At 42.0% G+C, this 22,619-nt stretch overlaps 1 protein-coding gene across 4 annotated transcripts in view; it reads right to left on the reverse strand.

Annotated features, from left to right (window-relative positions):
* The window catches only part of LOC147120530 (nck-associated protein 5-like), a 974,633-nt gene that overhangs the window by 79,470 nt on the left and 872,544 nt on the right, over positions 1 to 22,619 (reverse strand). For 3 of the 4 annotated variants that reach the window (XM_085986588.1, XM_085986589.1, XM_085986590.1), the window contains 2 exons: positions 17,173 to 17,490; positions 16,031 to 16,185 (listed from right to left, as the gene is read on the reverse strand). In XM_085986588.1, coding sequence (XP_085842714.1) covers positions 16,031 to 16,185; positions 17,173 to 17,490 — 473 coding nt within the window. Of the gene's footprint in view, positions 1 to 16,030; positions 16,186 to 17,172; positions 17,491 to 19,213; positions 19,302 to 22,619 lie in introns of those variants that run through there. The other variant, XM_085986591.1, reaches the window with a different exon arrangement.

The following is a 22,619-nucleotide window of genomic DNA, read 5'->3' on the forward strand; positions in this document are numbered from 1 at the left end:
CAATTCTGAAGTTATCTACGGGTAATTTAAAAACAGCAAGTTTGATCAGAATGAGTTTCACTTCAAAACAATTTTACCTTTTACATGCCATAGTGTTCATTGGTGGCCTTTTAGTAATTTTCCCTTTAGTTTGGTCCATAGTCATGAACAATGCATCAGTAATCTATTCATAAAAGGTGATAAATTAATGGTCCTACTTTTTTTTAAAATCTGCTGCTATTATATTTGCACTTACCTCATCAACATTGTGTCAGTCCCAAAATATATATATTTTTTCAGACGGTTACAAAGGGCAAAAGATACAATTCAGTTTGATTAGTCAGGTAATGTATGTTAATTGTACTGTAATGATAATTCCACCTTTCCTACAAATGGTTGTTAAAGCCACCATTTTCAGTGATGCGCCAGTGTGGAATTTCTTAAATAAAGTTTACTAAGATGGGGGTCCAATTCCTCCAAATTTTACATTCTTTTAATAAAATGCTGCTATAAAGGTTTGCAATTTTTTTCAAAGTGATACTAAATGAGAGAACTTGAGGGCAAAATTCGGTTGCTTTGCATCTCCAGTTAGCGCCTGAGATCGCTAACGGGGTGCAAAGCAACTAGCGCCCGGGTGCGGCGCTGCTAACGCCTCCCGCAAAATTCAGTGGGAGGTTAGCGACGGCGGTAGCGCTCCGCCTTCGCCGATGGCATCATCACCATGCGGAGCACCCCGCTCGCACCCCGGCCACAAACTTCGGTTGTGTCCCCTGACTTACCGCCGGACACTATGTCCGACAGGGTCAGGGAGGAGTACGCGCGGCGATGATTTAAGGGGAGGTGCTGGGCGGCCATTTTTTTTGCTGGCCGCCGTCTGCCAGCACCTGCCCCGTTTGCCGTCCCCCCGTGGGGAGCTGGCCGCGATCGGGCAGCCCAGTACCCCGATCCCTGGTGGCCCAGCTGGGCTCTGGGTCACGCTGCGCAAGGCCCCTCCCCTTTAATAAGGGGAGGAAGGCCTGCAGCACCACGGGCGCGACGTGCCGGTGTGCATGGCGCTGCGGCACATAGCACCGTTATATTCCCTGGGAGCGCCCCAAGAGGGAGGGGGAGCGCTTCCAGGAGCATCCCGCCTCTTTCTTAGGGCGCTACCATTTAACTTCAGGCGCAGGGGCACCAACTTTTTCGGGGCGCTAAAAGAAGTTACCGAATTTTTGCCCCCTTGACTTTAATGTTTACAAATGTTCAAGGATTGCTTCCACTGCAAACCGATGGGATGGAACTCTGCACTCTTTGCTGGCTATAAGTAAGCTTTTTGTAAATGAGATTCGGCAGTTCTTAGTGGATGCACGTCCACAGTGAAATCAGCCATAAACTGGCACTAAATTGGCAGTCTGACTTAAGAGGACTCAAGGATGGCTAATGTAGGAAATGGGGGAAAAAAATCACACAGAAGTGTGAATATAGTATGCTCATTTGAAGTTACAGTTAAAAACATTACAAGATCAGAGCTAAAAAATATTAGGGCAAAGTAGAGGGAGCGTCATTCTGCAATCAGTAGTAAAATGTTAGTTCTAAGCTGTGAGCGGGTGATGCAGACACTGAGGCTGCGACTTCTCCTACCTCGGCGGGTCCGGGGCGACCGGGGTCGATGACTGGGCATGACCCTGCTGCTGGCTCCAGCCCGCTGTCCAAAGTGATCTTACACTGATTGGGCTTGTTAAGCCCACTCAGCGCATTTCCCAGCCAATTGAAAGAAGCAGGTCTAATGACGCCACTTGATGACGCGTCATCAGCCGGTTTCCTTAAAGGGACCATGCCCAAATTGATTTTCACAGTTGTGCTGTCAGTGTTCTACAGCATTGAGGTGCTGCAAACACTAGCAAGCACTGCACAAAGGTGCAGGCCTGCACCCAGGCTCTCCCATGACTCCCTCCATATGCTTATGGAGGGAGTCACAGCACACAGGAAGGTCCTCTTGCCTTCCTATGGCCGGAGAAGACCTCACTAGGAGATCAGCACAGCCTGGTTGCACATTGCACAGGAGGACACAAGCAGACATGTCATTAGGAGAACCAGGCTGCAGTGGCGCAAACCTTTCAATAATCTCAGTCGATCATGAAACGTTACTGACAAGCCACACTCAACCTTATCCTGCTGTGCCACTCATCACATCCCCATCACTCTGCCTTCCCTACCCTACTCCTGCATATCCTTACTCACACCAACTTACCTTGCACCTCCACCCATCCCTCTCTATCTACATTATCACTTCCCCATCTCATTAGCCACCCCTCACACTCACCCTCATCCTAGTCCAATCATACCAAGTAACAACACACAAGGGTAGGCACTTGGGTGTTTTAGACAATGTTTATGTAAAGTTTCTGTTAATGTGCTGTCAAACATTGAAATCTTTGTTTTCAATACTTTGTGTTCTTGGACAGATTTCTGTGCACCTTTGGAAGTGGCTTAGTGAGTTGCAGTGAATGGTGAGACATAATGGTACCACCTGCAATGGCGATGAGTGTGAAAGGAATGGCTTGAGCATTGTAGAGATGCTTTATGGTGTTGGTGTGGGGTGGTGCTAACCTGGCATATCATGTGGCAGCCAGGGTGTACAGTGTCAAGTGAAGTAAATGTGGCCATGGTGAGGCCATCCCTGGCCTCCCGGGCAGCAATGTGCTCGGGTGCTGATGCCCTCTGTCCTGTGTAGCATCAGTTGATTGCAAAGAAGGTTGGTGTTGTTGTTGGTGCAGCTGGTGTACCTGGTGCTGCTGGTGTTGGGGCTGATCGTGGTGGGATTCTGAGGACCAAGGTGAGATAGTTTCAAGGGCACCGATGCGGATGGAATAGGTGGCAGGTGAAGTTGAGATGACTGAAGCGATCTGTCAATGGTGAGAGAGGTTGTTCCAATGAGGTGACAGTGGATACAGAGTTTGCTCCAAACACTTGCAAGCTGCATAAAGCTCAATCTGTCTTCCAAATGCAGTAAGCAACAGCTTCTGACCTTGGAAAGTGAACAGCTATGAAATGGGAGCTTTTATAGAACATTTGTAGCTGTCAAGTTAAGAAATGATCCCATGCTGACACAATTCCCGACCTCCTAGCCTGACATGATCCCCGAGGAGCGGGGAAGCCATGGGCGAACTCTTAAAAACTATTTTAAGCTCACACTTAGATTTTAAGTGCCTGTTAACAAGCTCTTAATCCTCTAAATTGCCTCCCCGCCACTTGGTGTTGGGTCTGTTCAGCGATGACAGACCCAACATCTGGGATTATAGCGTGGCGGCGGGTTGACAGCGGGTTCCCTACCCGCTGTCAAAAAAATTTCCCACCCGACCCACCACCAAACACGCCCGCTGACCCCTGAAAAATTCCCCCGAGTGTGGCACTGCCCATTTCTCAGCAATAACATCCTTGACTTTCATGATCACGTAACAAAATGATAAAATAGGCAGAAATATTCATGGTCCAAAACTTCCTTTATACTGGTAACTGCTTCCAAATTGAATTTTGACAAAGATCAGAAAGGGTACAATATGCAATCCTACTATGATCATGACAATATGGTTTTCCATGCAATATGATAAAGTTGATCTACGGTTGTCCTGTATTTTACATGTTACTTATGAAAACACGTATCTACGATATAATGCACCCCACAGTTTACATTAAATTTTGGATCAATTAACAACAGTAGAATGCTAAATTTCTGATAGAAAGAAAGAATTGTGATTAGAGCCAAGATTTTGTAAAAACCTTCCCTGAAGAAGGGAACTACTAAATTTATTAATAATCCCAAAAATGTTTTGACAAATCGTATTAATGTTGGTTTATAAATTAATGCTTTTTAATATCAAAAAATCATCTTTTTTTAGCTCTAGTCAAAATTTTCAGTGTACTGCAGTCTGTTTATATAAATCTGCAGAATCATAACTAAACTGAACAGAAGTAAGATAAAGATATTTAATGAGTGTTCAATGTTAGATTGATGCTGAACCAAATAAAAATTACAACTCCAAAGGTATGCAGACGTCCCTCATCTTAAAAAGATGAAGGGAGCTATTTAACTAGAGTACACAATTATACCAGGCTCTTTCAAGTGATGTATGTAGCATCAGAAATTGGTTTAATCTGTATAAAGAAGAGCAAACCACACAGGATATTCTAACCACACAAAACTAACGAGGAGATAAATCTCTGTTGTTGAGAAAATCAGTAAGCAAATGATTTTTATTGTTGCGGAGGAGGAAGCGGGGAAGAGGGGGAGAGACTAACAGACAAAAATAAAATGCACATGTGAAATAGCCATTTGGACACACTTTAGGGGAGCGCCAAGGAACTAGCTCCTCTTGAAAACAGGGTTATTGGAAATTGCTCAGCTGCGAACTAATTTTAGCTTCTGTCAAAATTAGACTTTAACCCTTAGAGTACCACTGAGTAGTTACCTAATCATGGCACATTCTCACTGCTGGGGCTGTTGATGAAATAATTGAGTGATAACTCTTGAAGTTTACATAGGATATACAGCACAGAAACAGGCCATTCGGCCCAACCAGTCCATGCCGGCATTTATGTTTCACTCGAGCCTCCTCCCATCTTTCCTCATCTAACTCTATCAGCATAAACCTCTATTCCCTTCTCCCTCATATGCTTGTCTAGCCTCCCCTTAAATGCATCCATACTATTCTTCTGAATTCCCTATTTGATTTCTTGGTGACTATCTTATATTGATGGCCTCCAGTTTTGCTCTTCCCCACAAGTGGAAACACTCTCTCTGTGTTTACTCTATTAAAACATTTTATAATTTTAAAGACCTCTATTAGGTCAGCCTTCTCCTTTCAAGAGGAAAAAAAAGACCCAGCCTGTTCATCCTTGTAAATCTTGTTTGCACCTTCTCTAGTGCCTCTATATCCTATTTAGAATATGGCGACCAGAATTGTACACAGCACCCCAAGTGTGGTCTAACCAAGGTTCAATACAAATTTAGCAAAATCTCTCTAATTTTCAATTCTATTCCTCTAGGAATAAACCCTAGTGCTGGGTTTGCTTTTTTATGGCCTTTTTTGACCTGTGTCACTACTTTTAGTGATTTGTTTATTTGTGCTCTGAGATCCCTTTGCTCTTAGGAACATAGGAACAGGAGTAGGCCATTCAGCCACTTGAGCCTGCTCTGCCATTCAATGACATCATTGTTGATCTGCGACCTAACTTCATATACCTGCCTTTGGCCCATATCACCTTGATACATTTGGTTAACAGAAAGCTATCAATCTCTGATTTAAAATTAATAATTGATCTAGCATTAATTGTCATTTGCAGAAGAGAGTTCCAACACCCTTTGTGTGTAGAAATCTTTCCTAATTTCACTCCTGGAAGGTCAGTCTCTAATTTTTAGACTATGCCCCCTGGTCCTAGAATCCCCACCCAGTGGAAATAGTTTCTCTCTATCTACCCTAACTGTTCCCCTTAATATCTTGAAAACTTCAATCAGATCACCCCTTAACCTTCTAAATTCTAGGGAATACAACCCTAATTTGTGTAATCTCTCCTCGTTACAACCCTTGAAGTCCGGGTATCATTCTGGTAAACCTACGCTGCACTCCCTCCAAGGCCAATATATCCTTCCTAAGGTGTGGTACCCAGAACTGCTCACAGTACTCCAGGTGTGGTCTAACCAGGGTTTTGTACAGCTGCAGCATAACTTCTACCCCCTTGTATTCTAGTCCGCTGGATATAAAGGCCAGCATCCCATTAGCCTTTTTGATTATTTTCTGTACTTGTTCATGACATTTTAATGATCAATGTACCTGGACCCCCCCAGTCTCTTTGGACCTCTATTGTTTTTAGCCTTTCACCATTTAGAAAGTACCTTGTTTGACCCTTTTTAGGTCCAAAGTGGATAACCTCACATTTGCCTACATTGAAATCCATTTGCCACAGTTTTGCCCATTCACTTAATCTGTCGATATCCCTTTGTAATTTTATGCTTCCAACTATACTACCTACAATTCCACCTATCTTTGTGTCATCGGCAAATTTGGATATGTGAATTTCTATGCCATCATCTAAGTCGTTAATAAATACTGTGAATACAGGAAACTTTCTGGTATCCGGCACTGACGGGACCAAGCTGGTGCCGTCCCATCAAAACTGCCGGAGAAACCAGCGCTAATGTTAAAACATACGGAGCTTCTGAGCTCCGTCTGAAGCAACAAACCCTGTTGCTTAGCAACAGCTTCAAAACAGTCGGCGCAGCTTGCAAGCATCTCTGTAGCTAAGCAACAGCTTCAGCTAGATGCTTGCAGGGCCAGGACTGGAGAAAAAAAGCAGCGAAAAGTAAAAAACTTATCTGAACCAAATCCTGAATTTTGCCAGTGAATAGAGCTTTCCGGACATTTAACCTCCGGTTAAACGAAAGTTTCCTGTAGTTGAGGCCCCAACACAGATCCCTGCAGGACACCACTAGTCACCTCCTGCCAATTTGAGTATCTACCCATTATCCCTACTGCCTGTCTCCTGCCGCTCAGCCAATTTTCTAACCAGGTCAATAATTTCCCTGAATTCCATGAGCTAACAGTTTCTTATGTGGGACTTTATCAAATGCCTTCTGGAAGTCCATATAAATAACATCCACAGGTCTAAGAGCGTTAAAAAAACAAGCCTGAAGGCTTTTTGTCTTAATGTGAGGAGCATTTGTAATAAGGTGGATGAATTGACTGCGCAAATAGAGGTAAACGAATACGATTTGGTTGGGATTACGGAAACGTGGCTCAAGGATGGCCAAGACTGGGAACTCAACATCCAGGGGTATTCGATATTCAGTAAAGATAGGCAAAAAGGAAAGGGAGGTGGGGTAGCATTACTGGTTAAAGAAGGGATTAACACAATTGTAATGAAGGATATTAGCTCTGATGATGTGGAATCTGTACGGGTAGAATTGAGAAATACTAAGGGGAAAAAAACATTAGTGTGAGTGGTATATAGACCTCCAAACAGTAAGGCGGAGGTTGGGGATGGCATTAAAAGGGAAATGAAAGAAGCGTGCAATAAGGGCACAGCAGTCATCATGGGTGACTTTAATCTACATATAGATTGGGCCAACCAAATTAATAACAATACTGCGGAGGAGGAATTCCTGGAGTGTTTACGGGATGGTTTCCTGGACCAATATGTCGAGGAACCAACCAGAGATCAGGCCATCTTAGACTGGGTATTATGTAACGAGAAAGGATTAATTAGCAATCTTGTTGTACGAGGCCCCTTGGGTCGGAGCGATCATAATATGATCGAATTCTTCATTAAGATGGAGAATGAAGTAGTTGACTCAGAGACAAGGGTCCTCAATTTAAATAAAGGAAACTACGATGGTCTGAGGAGCGAGTTGGGTAGGATTGATTGGGGAATGGCACACAAAGGGTTGACGGTGGACAGGCAATGGCAAACATTCAAAGACCGAATGGATGAGCTACAGAATTTGTTCATCCCAGCTTGGCATAAAAATAAAACAAAAAAGGTGACTCAACCGTGGGTAACAAGGGAAATTAGGGATAGCATAAGATCCAAGGAGAGGACATATAAATTGGCCAGAAAAAGCAATAACCCTGAGGATTGGGAGCAGTTTAGGATTCAACAAAGGAGGACAAAGGGATTAATTAAGAAAGGGAAAATAGAATATGAGAGTAAGCTTGCAGGGAACATAAAAACTGACTGTAAAAGCTTTTATAGATATGTGAAGAGAAAAAGATTGGTGAAGTCAAGCGTAGGTCCCTTGCAGTCAGAATCAGGGGAATTTATAATGGGGAACAAAGAAATGGCAGACCAACTAAATACATATTTTGGTTCTGTCTTCACAAAGGAGGACACAAATAACCTCCCAGAGATGCTGGGGAACATAGGGTCTGATGAAAGGGTGGAACTGAAAGAAATCAGTATTTGTAGGGAAATGGTGTTAGGAAAATTGATGGGACTGAAGGCCAATAAATCCCCAGGGCCTGATAATCTACATCCCAGGGTACTTAAGGAAGTGGCCCTAGAAATAGTAGATGCATTGCTGGTCATCTTCCAGAACTCAATAGACTCTGGAACAGTACCCATGGATTGGAGGGTAGCTAATGTTACCCCACTATTCAAAAAAGGTGGTAGAGAAAAAGCGGGGAACTATAGACCGGTAAGCCTGACATCGGTAGTGGGGAAAATGCTAGAGTCCATTATAAAAGATGTAATAGCAGAGCACTTGGAAAGCAGTGACTGGATCGGACAAAGTCAACATGGATTTACAAAAGGTAAATCATGCTTGACTAATCTACTGGAATTTTTTGAGGATGTAACTGGTAAAATAGATATGGGAGAACCAGTGGATGTGGTGTATTTGGACTTTCAAAAGGCTTTCGATAAGGTCCCGCATAAGAGATTAGCGTGCAAAATTAAGGCACATGGGATTGGGGGCAAGCTATTGACTTGGATAGAGAACTGGTTGGCGGACAGAAAGCAAAGAGTTGGAATAAACGGGTCATTTTCCTAGTGGCAGGCAGTGACTAGTGGGGTACCGCAAAGATCGGTCCTATGACCCCAGCTGTTCACAATATATATTAATGATCTGGACGAGGGAACTAGATGTAATATCTCCAAATTTGCAGATGACACAAAGCTGGGTGGGAGGGTATGCTGTGAGGAGGATGTCGTGAAACTCCAGTACGATTTGGACAGGTTGGGTGACTGGGTAGAAACATGGTAAATGCACTATAATGTGGATAAATGTGAGGTTATCCACTTTGGTGGCAAAAACAGGAAGGCAGATTAATATTTGAATGGCAATAGATTGGGAGAAGGGGAAGTGCAAAGAGACCTGGGTGTTCTTGTGCACCAATCGCTGAAGGTAAGCATGCAGGTGCAGCAGGCGATTAAGTAGGCAAATGGTATGTTGGCCTTCTTAGCAAGAGGGTTTGAGTACAGGAACAAGGATGTCTTGCTACAGTTGTACAGGGCCTTGGTGAGACCGCACCTTGAGTATTGTGTGCAGTTTTGGTCGCCTTACCTGAGGAAGGACATCCTTGTCATGGAAGGAGTGCAGCGAAGATTCACCAGGCTGATACCTGGGATGGCAGGAATGACGTATGAGGAGAGATTGTGTCGATTGGGCTTATACTCACTGGAGTTTAGAAGATTGAGAGGGGATCTCATCGAAACCTATAAAATTCTGTCAGGTCTGGACAGACTAGATGCAGGAAGGATGTTTCTGATGGCCGGGGAGTCCAGAACCAGGGGTCATAGTCTAAGGATAAGGGGTAAGCCATTTAGGACTGAAATGAGGAGGAATTTCTTCACCCAGAGAGTGGTGAACCTGTGGAATTCTCTGCCACAGAGGGCAGTGGAGGCCAGTTCATTAAATATATTCAAGAAAGAGTTGGATATATTTCTTAAGGCTAAAGGGATCAAGGGATATGGGGAGAAGGCAGGGACAGGGTACTGAATTTGGATGATCAGCCATGATCTCATTGAATGGCGGAGCAGGCTCGAAGGGCCGAATGGCCTACTCCTGCTCCTATCTTCTATGTTTCTATGTTTCTATATTCCCCTGTCCACTACTTTAGTCACCTCTTTAAAAAATTCAATCAGATTTGTCAGGCATGACCTGCCTTTCACAAATCCATGCTGGCTCTCTCCGATCAACTGAAAATTTTTGAGGTGTTCAGTCATCCTATCCTTAATTATAGACTCTAGTAATTTCCCGACAACAGATGTTAGGCTAATTGGTCTATAATTCCCTAGTTTCCCTCTCTCACCATTTTTAAATAGTGGAGTGACATGAGGAATTTTCCAATCTAAAGAATCTAACCCATTTAGATTCTTATTTTCCAAGTAATATGGGACCTCCCTATTTTTCTTACCAAAATGTAATACCTCACATTTATCTTTGTTGAAATTCATTTGCCAATTGTATGCCCATTCTGCAAGTTTATTAATGTCTTCTTGTAATTTGTTGCAGTGCTCCTCAGTATAGCCTATTCCCCCCAATTTAGTGTCATCCGCAAATTTAGCAATTTAGAAATTTGGAGCAAGAAATTTTAGCTGCTTGCATCATATTTCAAGCCCTTAGCCTCAATTAGGTTGAGAAGTAATTGTGCAGTGGGTTAAATATTGGCCTTTCACCTCTGAAACCTGGATTCAAATCCAGATCAGACTGAACGGGTAAAAGCATCCTCTGTCTGCAGGCTATCAAGATCTTATCACACATGAGTTTGGACAATTTCAAACTGGCTTTTGGCACAAAACTGTTTCTATGTCAGCATTAAATGGCAATCTCACTCTGAGAGGTCACAGAATCACTATTGTAGGAAATGACATTTTTTTGCACTGTTACAGTAAGGGGATTTCCCCTGAGGTTGGGGCTAGGGCTAAGACACGTTGTTGGGACAAAGTGGAGGGAGCTTTACTTTGCATCTGGTTGTGCAATATGACATGGGAATGCTTTAAGCTGATAATGAGTGTCTGAAATGGTAAGAGTCCCATTCTCCAGTACTAACATCGTTAGTGAGTGCAACATTTAAAAAAAAAAGAAACCTTTGACATCAATGTGAATGAGGTGGCCCAGGAAAATAAGTCCAAGTACATTACAAAAACTTAAAATGCCATTAAAAAGCTAGAATAGGGTGTATTCATAGAATCATGGAATAGTACAGCACAGAAAGAGGTCATTTGACCCATCGAGTCTGCGTTGGCCCTTTCGAAGTGCAAACCAGTTAGTCCCACTCTCCCGCTCTTTCCCCGTATCCCTGCAAATTTTTCTCCTTCAAGTATTTATCCAATTCCATTTTGATAGTTACTACTGAATCTGTTTCCACCGTCCTATCGGGCAGCGCATTCCAAATCCTAAACACTCGTTGCGCAAAAAAACTTTTCCTCATGTCGTCTCTGGTTCTTTTGCCAATCACCTTAAATCTGTGCCCTCTGGTTATCAACCCTTCAGCCACTGGAAACCGTTTCTCTTTATTTACTCTATCTAAACCCTTCATGATTTTAAACACCTCCATCAAATCTGCTCTTAGCCTTCTCTGCTCCATGGAGAACAACCTCAGCTTCTCCAGTCTATCCACAAAATTGTAATCCCTCATCCCTGGAACCATTCTAGTAAATTTGTTAGAAATAATCAGCAAAATCATAATCAAGATTAGAAGAGAGAACTTGGGGGAAAAAAGGAAGATTGAATGAACTGAAGACTGATCAAAATATTTCTTACCATTTAGTTTGGTTCTTAAGGTTAACAATACAGTAATAATTCAAAGAAGAGCAGGGGAGTCCTGGCCAATACTTAGCCCTCAACCAACACTAATAAAAACAGATTATCTGGTCAGGATCTCATTGCTTTTTGTGGGACCTTGCTGTGTGTAAATTGGCTGTAATGTTTCCTACACTACAACAGTGACTGGGGGCTGGATTTTGCCGGCACTCAGGTTCGGAGGCGGGTCCTCTGTCAAAATAGCAAAGATTGACAGCAGGTAGGGAACCTGCTGTCAACCCGCCTCCAGCTGAGTTTCCCAGGTGTTGGGTCTGTCTGCGCTGAACATACCCGACACCAAGCGGCGGTGGAGGCAATTCACATCATTAAATGGGTTGTTAACATCCAATTAACTGTTATTTTAAGCCTACATTTCAATTTTACATGCTCCCCCACAGGTTACCTGCTGCTCGGGGAACCCGTCAGCTCAGTGGATTCAGCATTGAATTATCTCATGACCTGACAGCTGCCAAAGTTGTATGAAAGATCCCATGTTATAGCTGTTCACTTTCAAAGCTCATAAACTGTTGGTTACTGCATTTGGAAGACATATTGAGCTTTCTGCAGCTTGCAAATGTTTGGAGCAAAATCTCTATCCAGTCCCACCTCATTGGAACAACCTCCCTCACCATTGACAGATCACTTCTGTCACCTCAATCTCACCTGCCATCTATTCCATCAGCACCGTTGCCCTTGAAAATATCTCACCTTGGTCCTCAGAATCCCACCAACATCAGCCCCAGCACCAGCATCACCGGGCACACCAGCAGCAACAACAACACCAGCCTTCTCCACAATCAACCGATGCTGCACAGGACACAGGGCATCAGATTTACTTCACTTGATGCTGTACACCCTGGATGCCAAATGATGCGCCAGGTTGGCACCACGCCACACCAACATCATGAAGTATCCCTACAATGCCCAAGCCATTCCTTTCACACTTGTCAACATTGCAGGGGGAGGGGGGGGCGAGGTTACTGTTATGTCTCACCATTCACTACAACTCACTAAGCCACTTCCAAAGGTGCACACACATCTGTCCAAGAATGCAAAGTGCTGAAAATAAAGGTTTCAATGTTTGACAGCACATTAACAGAAACCTCACATGAACACTGACTAAACCACCCAAGTGCCTACCTTTGTGTGTTGTTAGTTGGTATGCTTACAGTATGATGAGGGTGAGTGTGAGGGGTGGCTAGGGATGGGTGGAGGTGCAAGGTAAGTTGGTGTGAGTAAAGATGTGCAGGAGTAGGGGAGGGAAGGCAGAGTGAAGTGAATGTGATGAGTGGCACAGCAGGATGAGGTTGAGTGTGGCTTTGCAGTAACGTTTCGTGATCTACTGAGATCATTGAAAGGCTTGCGCCACTGCAGCCTGGTTCTCCTGATGACATCCCTGCTTGTGCCCTCCTGTGCAATGTGCAACCAGGCTGCTTTGATCTCATGGGGAGGTCTCTTCCACCCATGGGAAGGGAAGAGAACCTCCCTGCGTGCTGTGACTCCCTCCATAAGCATATGGAGGGAGTATGGGAGAGCCTGGGTGCAGCCGTGCACCTTTGTGCAGTGCTCGTCAGTGTTTGCAGCACCTCAATGCTGTAGAACACTGACAGCACAGCTATCAAAATCAATTTGTACATGGCCCCTTTAAGGAAACCGACTGATGACGTGTCATCAAATGACGTCATCAGACCCGCTTCCTTTTAATTGGCCGGAAACCTCGCGGGGGAGGGGGGGCTTAACAAGCCCTACTAACGGAAAATCACTCGGAGAGTGCGGGCTGCAGTAGGGAGTGGGCTGTGACCGCAACACCGACCCCGGCCACCCTGGACCCGCCTTGGTCGGCCAAATCGCGGCCTACATTTCAAACGTACTTCACTGGCTGTGAGGTATTTTGGGATATCCTGAGGTCATGAAAGGTGCTATATAAATGCAAGTCTTTCTTTTCTTTTTTATAAAGCTACACCTGGTATCAGATCAGTTTTAATACTGTAATATTAGAGCTTGTTTTATTGACATGATGTATCAGGCACAAACAAACTAGTCAGCCCAGAAAGCCTGGAATTTCCTGAAGCTGCCTGAAGTCCAAGGCTTATGATTATGATGGTGCACTTGAAATAAAAATAGCTCCTTGCAAAAAATGTTCATACTAGTAATACATTCTGGAGACCAAGCCGGTGTCTTCAGTTTCTGCATATGCGTTACAAATATACTTTCAAAACCAAGCTTTCATGGATTGTAGACACTTAAGATTTAGAAGCAAACTCATCATTACATAGATTCATACATCTTTAAAACTGGTTCCCCATAATTTTTTATGAAAAGCATTTGAAAATAAAAGTAATTTCCTCTCAGGACTTAACTAGCAAACTATTCAAGTAACTGCATCCATCCAATAGTGTTTATTACAAAATAACCATCTGCAGTGTGCTTTAAGCCAACAACATGTAAAGGGACTGAGATGCTGTAACAAGTAGTAACAAGGCTCAAACATTTAATAGTCATGCCAAGCCCAACGTATCACGGCCAGGCAACACATCCCATATTGGGACGGATTTTACTCTCAGCACCGAATGGACAGCACCAGTTGTTTGTTATACTTGCATTTCATAGAATCATAGAAGTTTATGGCACAGAAGGAGGCCATTCGGCCCATTGTCTCTGTGCCGGCCGAAAAAGAACAATCCAGCCTAATCTCACTTTCCAGCTCTTGGTCCGTAGCCTTGTAGGTTACGGTATTTCAAGTGCATATCCAAGTACTTTTTAAATGCAATGAGTGTTTCTGCCTTTACCATCCATTCAGGTAGTGAGTTCCAGACTCCCACCACCCTCTGGGTGAAAAGATTTCTCCTCAACTCCCCTCCAATCCTACCAATTACTTTAAGTCTATGCCCCCTGGTAATTGACCTCTCTGCTAAGGCATTTACCCATAGACTTTTTAATGGGCTTTTGCACTTATAAAGCTTCATTGTACAACCCATGTAAATATAATAGAATTATTTTCAGCAAGTCAAATCCTGGCCATTTATATCCAGAAATCAATCGTTTCTAAATAATACTGTATTTAATCTATATATTTCAATGATTGTTATATTGGGCCGGATTTTCCGAGCAGAGGCTTCCTGCGTGCGGATGCCTCCGATCGGGAAAAATCTACGCACTTACCTGCTGGCTCCGTAGGTCCCAAGACTTCTGATCCTAGGCCTCTCCTGGTCCGCGCGCACAAAGGCCCAGGTATCCCAGGGGCACAGGCGGTTCATGAGGGTCATGGGGAACCAATCAAAGAAGGGAATCCCCCTGCACACTTTTGACAGGTTTCTACGCATGGATCTGTCAAAAGTATGAATGGGGATCACTTAAAAAAGTTAATCATTAAATAATTTTTTTAAATCACGAATTTAAAATTAGTTAAAATTACATAAAATTAAATATTTAAACAAAAATTTAATTTTGGGGGAAAAAAAATTAAAGTTTTTTACAGGGCTAAAAATAAACTTACCTTTTTTAAAAGTATTTTTAAATTATAAATGAGTGGGAATTTTTTTTATTTTTTACTTTTTTGAACTCTTATGCTGGTAAAAGCAGGCCTTATGCATGCTTTTACCAGGCGTAAGATTTTTAAGGGATTTCAGCGGGCGGAGGTTGTACAAAAAGCAGAACTCTCCCCCCGCAGAGGCCCTTCTCCAGGGCAGGCATACCTGAAACTGGCACTTGCGAGGCCCCTACAGGTGCGTACACGCCTCGTACACACCCGTGGAGGTCGGAATTTCCGGCCCATTATGTTTATGGCTATGTCAATTACACTTTTCACCTGTAATTATGAGCCATACATTATATGCAATTATAGTATATTATGCTATATAAATTTGCTTATGTTGATAATGTTTTTCACCTGTAATTATATGGCACATATTCAGTATGCGCACATACACACACACACACACACATACACACACACACACACACACACACACATATATATATTTACATTTACATATAGGATAACACTCTACATTTTGATACAAGGAAGGAACACATCAAGGAGTGAAAATTATATCATAAACTGATGGGTGAAGCTTGAGCAGTTTATGAACATCATCGCAACTGAGATATGCTACTGCCATGCAAAATACTTGAGAGTATTTTATTCTGTACGATGCATGTAAAAGCTTAACAATATATTCCTTTGTAGTTTTCTATTTTCATTTTCTTCATGGCTAAAGGATCATATCTGAGGGTGGCAGAATTGAATTGCATGGCTTAAACAACAATGGTATTGTGATTTATTTCATTGCTACAGGAAAATATTGCAGCTTGTGTATAGAGAATAATGGATATCAACATGACTGCAAAATGATAACATAAGCAGGGGTTCAAAAATGCCAACATGTGAAAGCAAAGCTCAAGCGCTTATATAACTGTCGTCTGAAACCCAAGTTAGATTACAGCTTTGAATTCACTTCCTGTCACCTGTCCTTATTTACACATACTGTTTAGGTATTATATATTCAGCTTTGAGCCTATTTTTGTGCTTGCAACTATACTCTGATAGTTGGTATTATATGTGTTGTTTCTTGCATAAAAGGTTTAATGATTGTGATCTCCTTACCACAAACTAATTGAGAAATAATGCACAGGAAATGATATGTCAAATACACATTATAAACCAGAACATTTATTAGATTTATTAAAGGCTTATTATGATTTAAAACATGACATTTTAGAAAACTTTTTTATACTCAAGCATAAGAATAGCCTCAATGATGTCATTCATACCTGTGCACTCAGAACTCGAGAGCTACTTGGCTGCTGCAAATCCTTCATTTTCTCTGGCAAGTCTGAATGTTCACTTTTACAGGTGTTTGCAAATTGGGCAGGAGCACAACTCTGATTCATACCATCTTGTATCTTATATTTAGGCATCAGGAAACCTAGAATGTAATCATACCATTGAGTTGTTTCAACTTTCTCTTTACATAAACAAAATTACTCTTTCTCTCAAGGACAAATGCTCAACATAATAATCAGGCTATTAATGGTATTTAACTTTTAAATAGAGTTATTTTAATGTATTATACATAGCAAAAGAAATGGTAACTGTACGATAAATAATATGGTTCTACTATCAATGCATGCATTGCTTTGTAGAGATATGCACAGAAAATAAAAACACATAGCAAATAATCATGTGGCAAAGGCAGCCACACTGACTATCTGGTTTACAGTATCTTGCGATGTCGACATCTTGACATGTTAATTAAGAGACCGTACTCTGCCATTGTCAGTATGGTGACGTCTAGCAACCAGATCACTGCAGACTTTTCCTATTACCCAGTCTTCATGAAACAATCCATTGCTCATGGATTCTATTCAATTTGTTATAATGACAGTGTTTAATCACATAGCCTGCTCTATAGCAGAAATAAGGTCACATAGGTGACCATCGAGCTGCACAGCATATAATGTATGGCTGAGATCTCTCACATGAGCTGCCCACAAATACACCAATTATCAGTACAAATATTTGAGACAAAAAAGGAATGTTGTTCAAGCTATACGCACATTACATTGCTCAATTTACATTGCTATATGATGGATATGCAGTATAGCCTTTAAATTTAAAACACATTTGAAATTATGTGAATAGAAACATGTCATTGATGCACTAATTAGGCTAATAGAAATTAATTGCAAGAGCTTAGTTTGGGGGTTTAAAATTAAAATTTTAATATGAAAATGGTAGATGCCAATGGATTTAAATTCTGCCAGTTCTCTCCTTGGAGACTTCATATCGATAAGCTTTGCTAGTAGGAGCTCACATTCTATAAATGAATTAAGCTCTTTATTCCATAACCCGTTATCATACCGTGCAGCGACATCTGGGTATATAACTTGCTGAAAGTACATTTGACATTTACCTGCTGTAGATGGCTTAGAAAGGCACCTTTGAAATGCCTGCACAGCCTTGGCAGCCATTGTAGGATCGGATGCTGAATGACCAATTGTGTCTTGCCCAGGACTGCTGCATTCAGCACTGCAAGGTACTTCTCGTTCAAGTGTTTTTGCTTTTTGAGAAATATTTGTCAGATGGGGTGCTTCCTCCGGGGATGAGGAAAGTTCACATTCAAGGCAGGATGATGTTTTAGGAACGTGTCTTCCTGTTGCCCGGTTTGTAGAATCAGGAAGGGGAAAAGTTCCAATTCCACTGTCCAATGTTCTCATCTGACAGCTTGACCCTGAGTTATAGGAAAAGTATATGAGGGGGGTGGAGCAACTGGAAATACTGGCTGTTACAGGCAATGAAATGGACTATTGCGGAAAAGGGCAACTTGGAAAGAGTTGCTAAAATAAAACAATTAAACATTAATTAACATTACAAACATTAATTAAAAAACCTTCCAAATAATGCCAAAACCATTGTTGCAGCAAAATTGTACAGAAGCAAAATATAAATTGATTCTTCATAATGTTTCTGATATCCCATGGTTTCTGACATGCATTGTTTATATTTACCTCATTAATAGAGATACTACATAAGACATTTTCTGTATCCATGCTGACATACATCTCTGAAACAATTTGTTTTGTGTTATGTTCATTAGCTTATTTCCTGCTAACAAATCAACTATCTTTGCGGGTTCAAGTCCCACTCCAGAGACTTGAGCACAAAAATCTCGGCTGACACTACTGTGCAGTACTAAGGGAGTGCTGCACTGTCGGAGGTGCCGTCTTTCGGATGAGACATTAAACCGAGGCCCCATCTGCTCTCTCAGGTGGACGTAAAAGATCCCATGGCACTATTTCAAAGAAGAGCAGGGGAGTTAGCCCCGGTGTCCCGGCCAATATTTATCCCTCAATCAACATAACAAAAACAGATCTGGTAATTATCACATTGCTGTTTGTGGAAGCTTGCTGTGCAATTGGCTGCCATGTTTCCCACATTACAACAGTGACTAACTTCAAAAGTACTTCATTAGCTGTAAAGTGCTTTGAGACATCCGGTGGTCGTGAAAGGCACTTTATAAATGCAAGTCTTTCTTTCTTTCTTTCTCTCTCTTAATAATTAGTCTTTCTTAATAAAGATGGACAAAGACTGACCAACTTCAGTAGAAACTGCTGGTTGAAAAACACAAATCCTCTTTTTATTTAAGGGACAGAAATTTGGACTTGTTTCTCCTTTCTCTCCAAATTTAAGGCAGTTTGAATCCTATGACTTGCCTTGCCAGACCACCAGGAATGATAGACATACACATCTGCTTAGACCACTAGAGACAATGGCCCAGACATTCCATGCCATTTTTGGCATAATTTCAGTGCATTATCAGGGCAAAACATTTTTCTTGTGCTAGCAAACTGGGGTAGAAGCAGTTTCCGCTGGTTTCTGTTCTAAAGTTGACACTCTGAATTCCCTTGCGCTTTTTGGCGCTGCCCAACAAGTGAGCTCATTGATGTATATTATAATGAGGGCCAGTGGTGCTGCAGCTCCGAGTTTCCTGCTGTTACACTCACAATGCACTCAGGGTAAATTAGAATGAGATTTATGAGGCATAGATTTTGCCTGATTCAGCTGAGGCAGACGGAAGTGAAAGGTTTGTGAGCCTGAAGTCTTTCAAAATTGGTTTCTGCAGCTGAGAACGGCTTTTTGCAGTAATTTTTTTACCTAAACAGACTGGCACTTGCTTCTCACTGTTTCTGAGAATGAAAGACTACCGGGAAATTTTGACCCCCCACTACCCCCATCCACAATAAGGACTTCTCAGGATCAGATATGGCATTCCCTATAGGCATAAGGACATGCTAATGACATACAAAGATATACCTATAGGGAAGAGGAGCAGCATAGGATGGAGCCAAGGAGAGTCAGGCAGCATTTATGGAGGATTCAATCCATATCCATCCGATAAAATGACAACACATCAGCCCCCTATGCCTCTACAGCACCACGCCAATGTTCATTACCTGACAAAGGGTCATAGACCTGAAACGTTAACCCCACTTTCCTTTCTCCACAGATGCTGCCTGACGTGCTGAGTGTTTCCTGCATTTTCTGGGATAGAAATGACACTATAACTTTAAAAGAAAATTAATATAAACAAAAGCTTTTACCTAATCCAAATTGGTCTTTCTGCATTACTTCTATGACCATAATCTTCCAATTTGGCAAAGGAAGCATATAAGGCTTTTCGGTTATACAGGAAAGTCAATTTACCAATCAACACAATGTGCTCATGCAAACCCTATCCATTTAATATAATTCATATATTATTCCCAGCAGTTTACTCATTATATCCTATAATGATTCATTAAGATACAATTTATGAATTTTAAAGTTGCAATTGGAAAAACAAAAATGCTTACAACAATAATACTATTACTTCTTCCTTCTACACTATTTTTTTTATGTGCCGCCTTGACTGAAATAATGGCTCTGAATTCACGGTCGGCGGTGTAGCTAAAGAGTACGGCACCAACATCCGAATGAAATCTGCACTTACCTCGTGCGACCCACCCCCCACCTCAAGAAGTTGCTTTCAAACGCTGCAGAGATGTGCGCAGCGTAGTAGCCCACGGATCCCAGGGGTGCACCGTTGTGCGGATGCGAACCTGGGATCACGTGGGACGGAGCTCATTTCCCTTCCTGACTCTTAGCCAATCAGGAAACAGAGGAGATTGCTGTTTTGCCCACAACTCATCTTAAATAATTTAGCAGCCAGAAATGCTATTTTATTTACGATCATTGCAATAGTATTTAATACACAAACCTATAATTACAGTCTTATAGTCCTATTTAATTTGTTTTTCCTCTATTAGACTAACTAACATTTGATTAATTTAAATAATCTAAAATCCAGAGTTTAAATGTCTGATAACATGAGGAAATCATGAAAGTGAATAAATCCTATCTAAATAGAAGTTGGGAAATAATAAAACCAAAACTACAAAAGGCTTTTGGGCAGCAAAGATGGTGACACAAAAAGGCCCTCGAAAAAATTAAAGTTTCTTTCAAAGTTTGTATCTACTCAGACATGGAGCAGTCCCTCACTTTAGCATAAACAAATACAATTTTCTCATCCTCCCTCCCCTTACACTGTGCAACAGGCTTCTGCGCCTGTTTGCACCAGACGTAAACATTTTCTGTGTAATTGATGTGCAGTAGGTGGGCAATTAGCCCAACCTTTTGCCAGCACTTTGATTTGAACGGGTAGGTGAACCGTGCAGCGAAGCCGATGCGGAGTTGGAACTTGGCAGATCGCAAGTTCAGGATTTCGCACAAGCGGGAAATCCCGAACCTGCAGTTAATTTCAAAGGCAGTGTGATGGCGTACTCTGAGAGTACACCGCCATACCGACCGCGAATTGAGGGCCAATATGATTTGCTATTGAAAGAAATTATTTGAAATCTTGGCGCTTTGCACACCAATAACAAATTTTGTACTTAATGCTTTCAGTCCCAACGGAGATATCTCTCACTATGAAGTGAGCCCCTCTTCCTCCTCCCTACAAGTGCCAATGACATGACATTTCATCATTATACCATTTTATCTGATACAAATTGTGTAACTGAATAAAACATTGTAAACCCCACTAGCTGCAAATTTCCCCATCATTGCTGAACTGATGTTATTTGTTTAAATTTTAAATGAACTATTTATTGGGGTTGGTGATGGGGTTTTTCTCCTGAAATGGATGACAGACTGATAGTTAAAATATATCCCCTGAAGGCTTAAAATATATTCTCAAGGTCTAAGATAAATATAGTGAATGGCCTTGCTGCTAAAAGGAATTAGCTCCAACAGACAATCTGTTTTCTTTGCATATTTTAAATAGATCATTTGCATTGCTTATGCATATGGATAAATCAACAGGGTTACTATTTCAGTGGAAGCCAAACATATTTCTTCTAGTATTTTATAAGATTCAAAATCATGAATATGTTTAGTGGAGAAAGGAGATGCAGCTGTTTGGAAAATCATGCATTCGGGATTCAACTTCAACTTTATGACCACACGTCCTTATAGAAAATGCTCAGCAAGTTTTAGATACTTAAATGGCTCTCTAATTTTACTAAACTAACAATGAATAGCAAACGTTTTGCATTTTTTCAGTTTTACGATTAATTAAACATCAGAGTTCAAACATAATCGCCTGTTAAGGCACTTTCCAGATGATACAGTAATAGGAGGAAGTGTTTGAAGGTGAAGAGTTAACTAATTGGGAAAAACAAAAAACAAAATCATTGATTCATTATTATTTTCTTTCCTGATGACTCTGTGCCTATAATTCTCCTCTTCTCAAAGCTCCTTGACCCAATTATCTCTATTAAAGCATTTTTTTCTTGGGACAGTCTCAGTCCAGTTCTAAACAAAACTGTCTCCTATTTGTCACTAATTGGCACTAACTTGGCAATCTCACACAGAGGCCTAGATTTTCAGTGTGCCGTGAGGCAGGCTTTTAGGCATGCGGGGGGCTAAAATCCCGAATTCGGGGGTCCCGACACCATCCCGCCCAAAACCCGCCTCCATGTAAGTTTCAAAGGAGGCGGGTACCCGCCCCGCACTGGGACCCGCCGACCTGAGGCGGGAAGGGATTAGTGCCAATTAACTGCCTGTTAACAGGTAATTAACAGGCAGTTTTTAGCCTAATCCCTATTTTGAAGGGTGTCGTGTGGGATTCCCGACGGCTCCAAACCACACCAGGTTAGAGGAGTCGGGCCGTTGGGTTGAAGGACTTGGAGGGGTCGAGATATCAGTGTTCAGGTGAGTGATGGGTGCATGAGTGCAAAGCTAAGTGTGTTTGGTGTGTCTAAAGTGTGTAAAGAAGTTTAAATTACCTGTACTTACCTTTACAACCTTTCTTCCTGTAGGCTTCGGGAGTCCATCATTCAGCCAGCACTGAAAGCAGAATGGCCGCGAGCTGTCAAAAGTGACAGCCTTCAGCTTTCAGTGCCGGCGAGAGTTCTAACTGAGTCTGCGTAGCAGGACTCAGGCTAGAAGTCAGACTGTCAGTGTTTGACAGCTTCAAACAGCTGTGAAACACTGATATTTCATCTGTCAGCACGTCTTGACAGATGAAATTTCAGTCTGTGACGTCACCTGTTGCCGGGTGGCCCTTAATTGGCCTGCTGAGCCCGCTGGGCGGGCTCAACAAGGTCAATCAAGGGAAAATTGCGTGGATTGGCCGGGCATCGATGGAGGCGGGACTACAACCCGAAAGTTGTAGTCCCGCCTCCTTCCCGACTTCTGAATGAAAATCCAGCCCTCTGTGTTTCATACTGACATTGGGTACGCAAAATAAAAAGTATTCAATTAAACACCATCTTAATGAGCTCAAAGATCTCACACACACAAAATGTTTTTAATGAAGAA

This window comes from Somniosus microcephalus, chromosome 4 (genome assembly GCF_052327205.1).
Source record: "Somniosus microcephalus isolate GS21.2 chromosome 4, FLI_Smic_1.0, whole genome shotgun sequence".
In the NCBI taxonomy this organism is placed as follows: domain Eukaryota; kingdom Metazoa; phylum Chordata; class Chondrichthyes; order Squaliformes; family Somniosidae; genus Somniosus; species Somniosus microcephalus.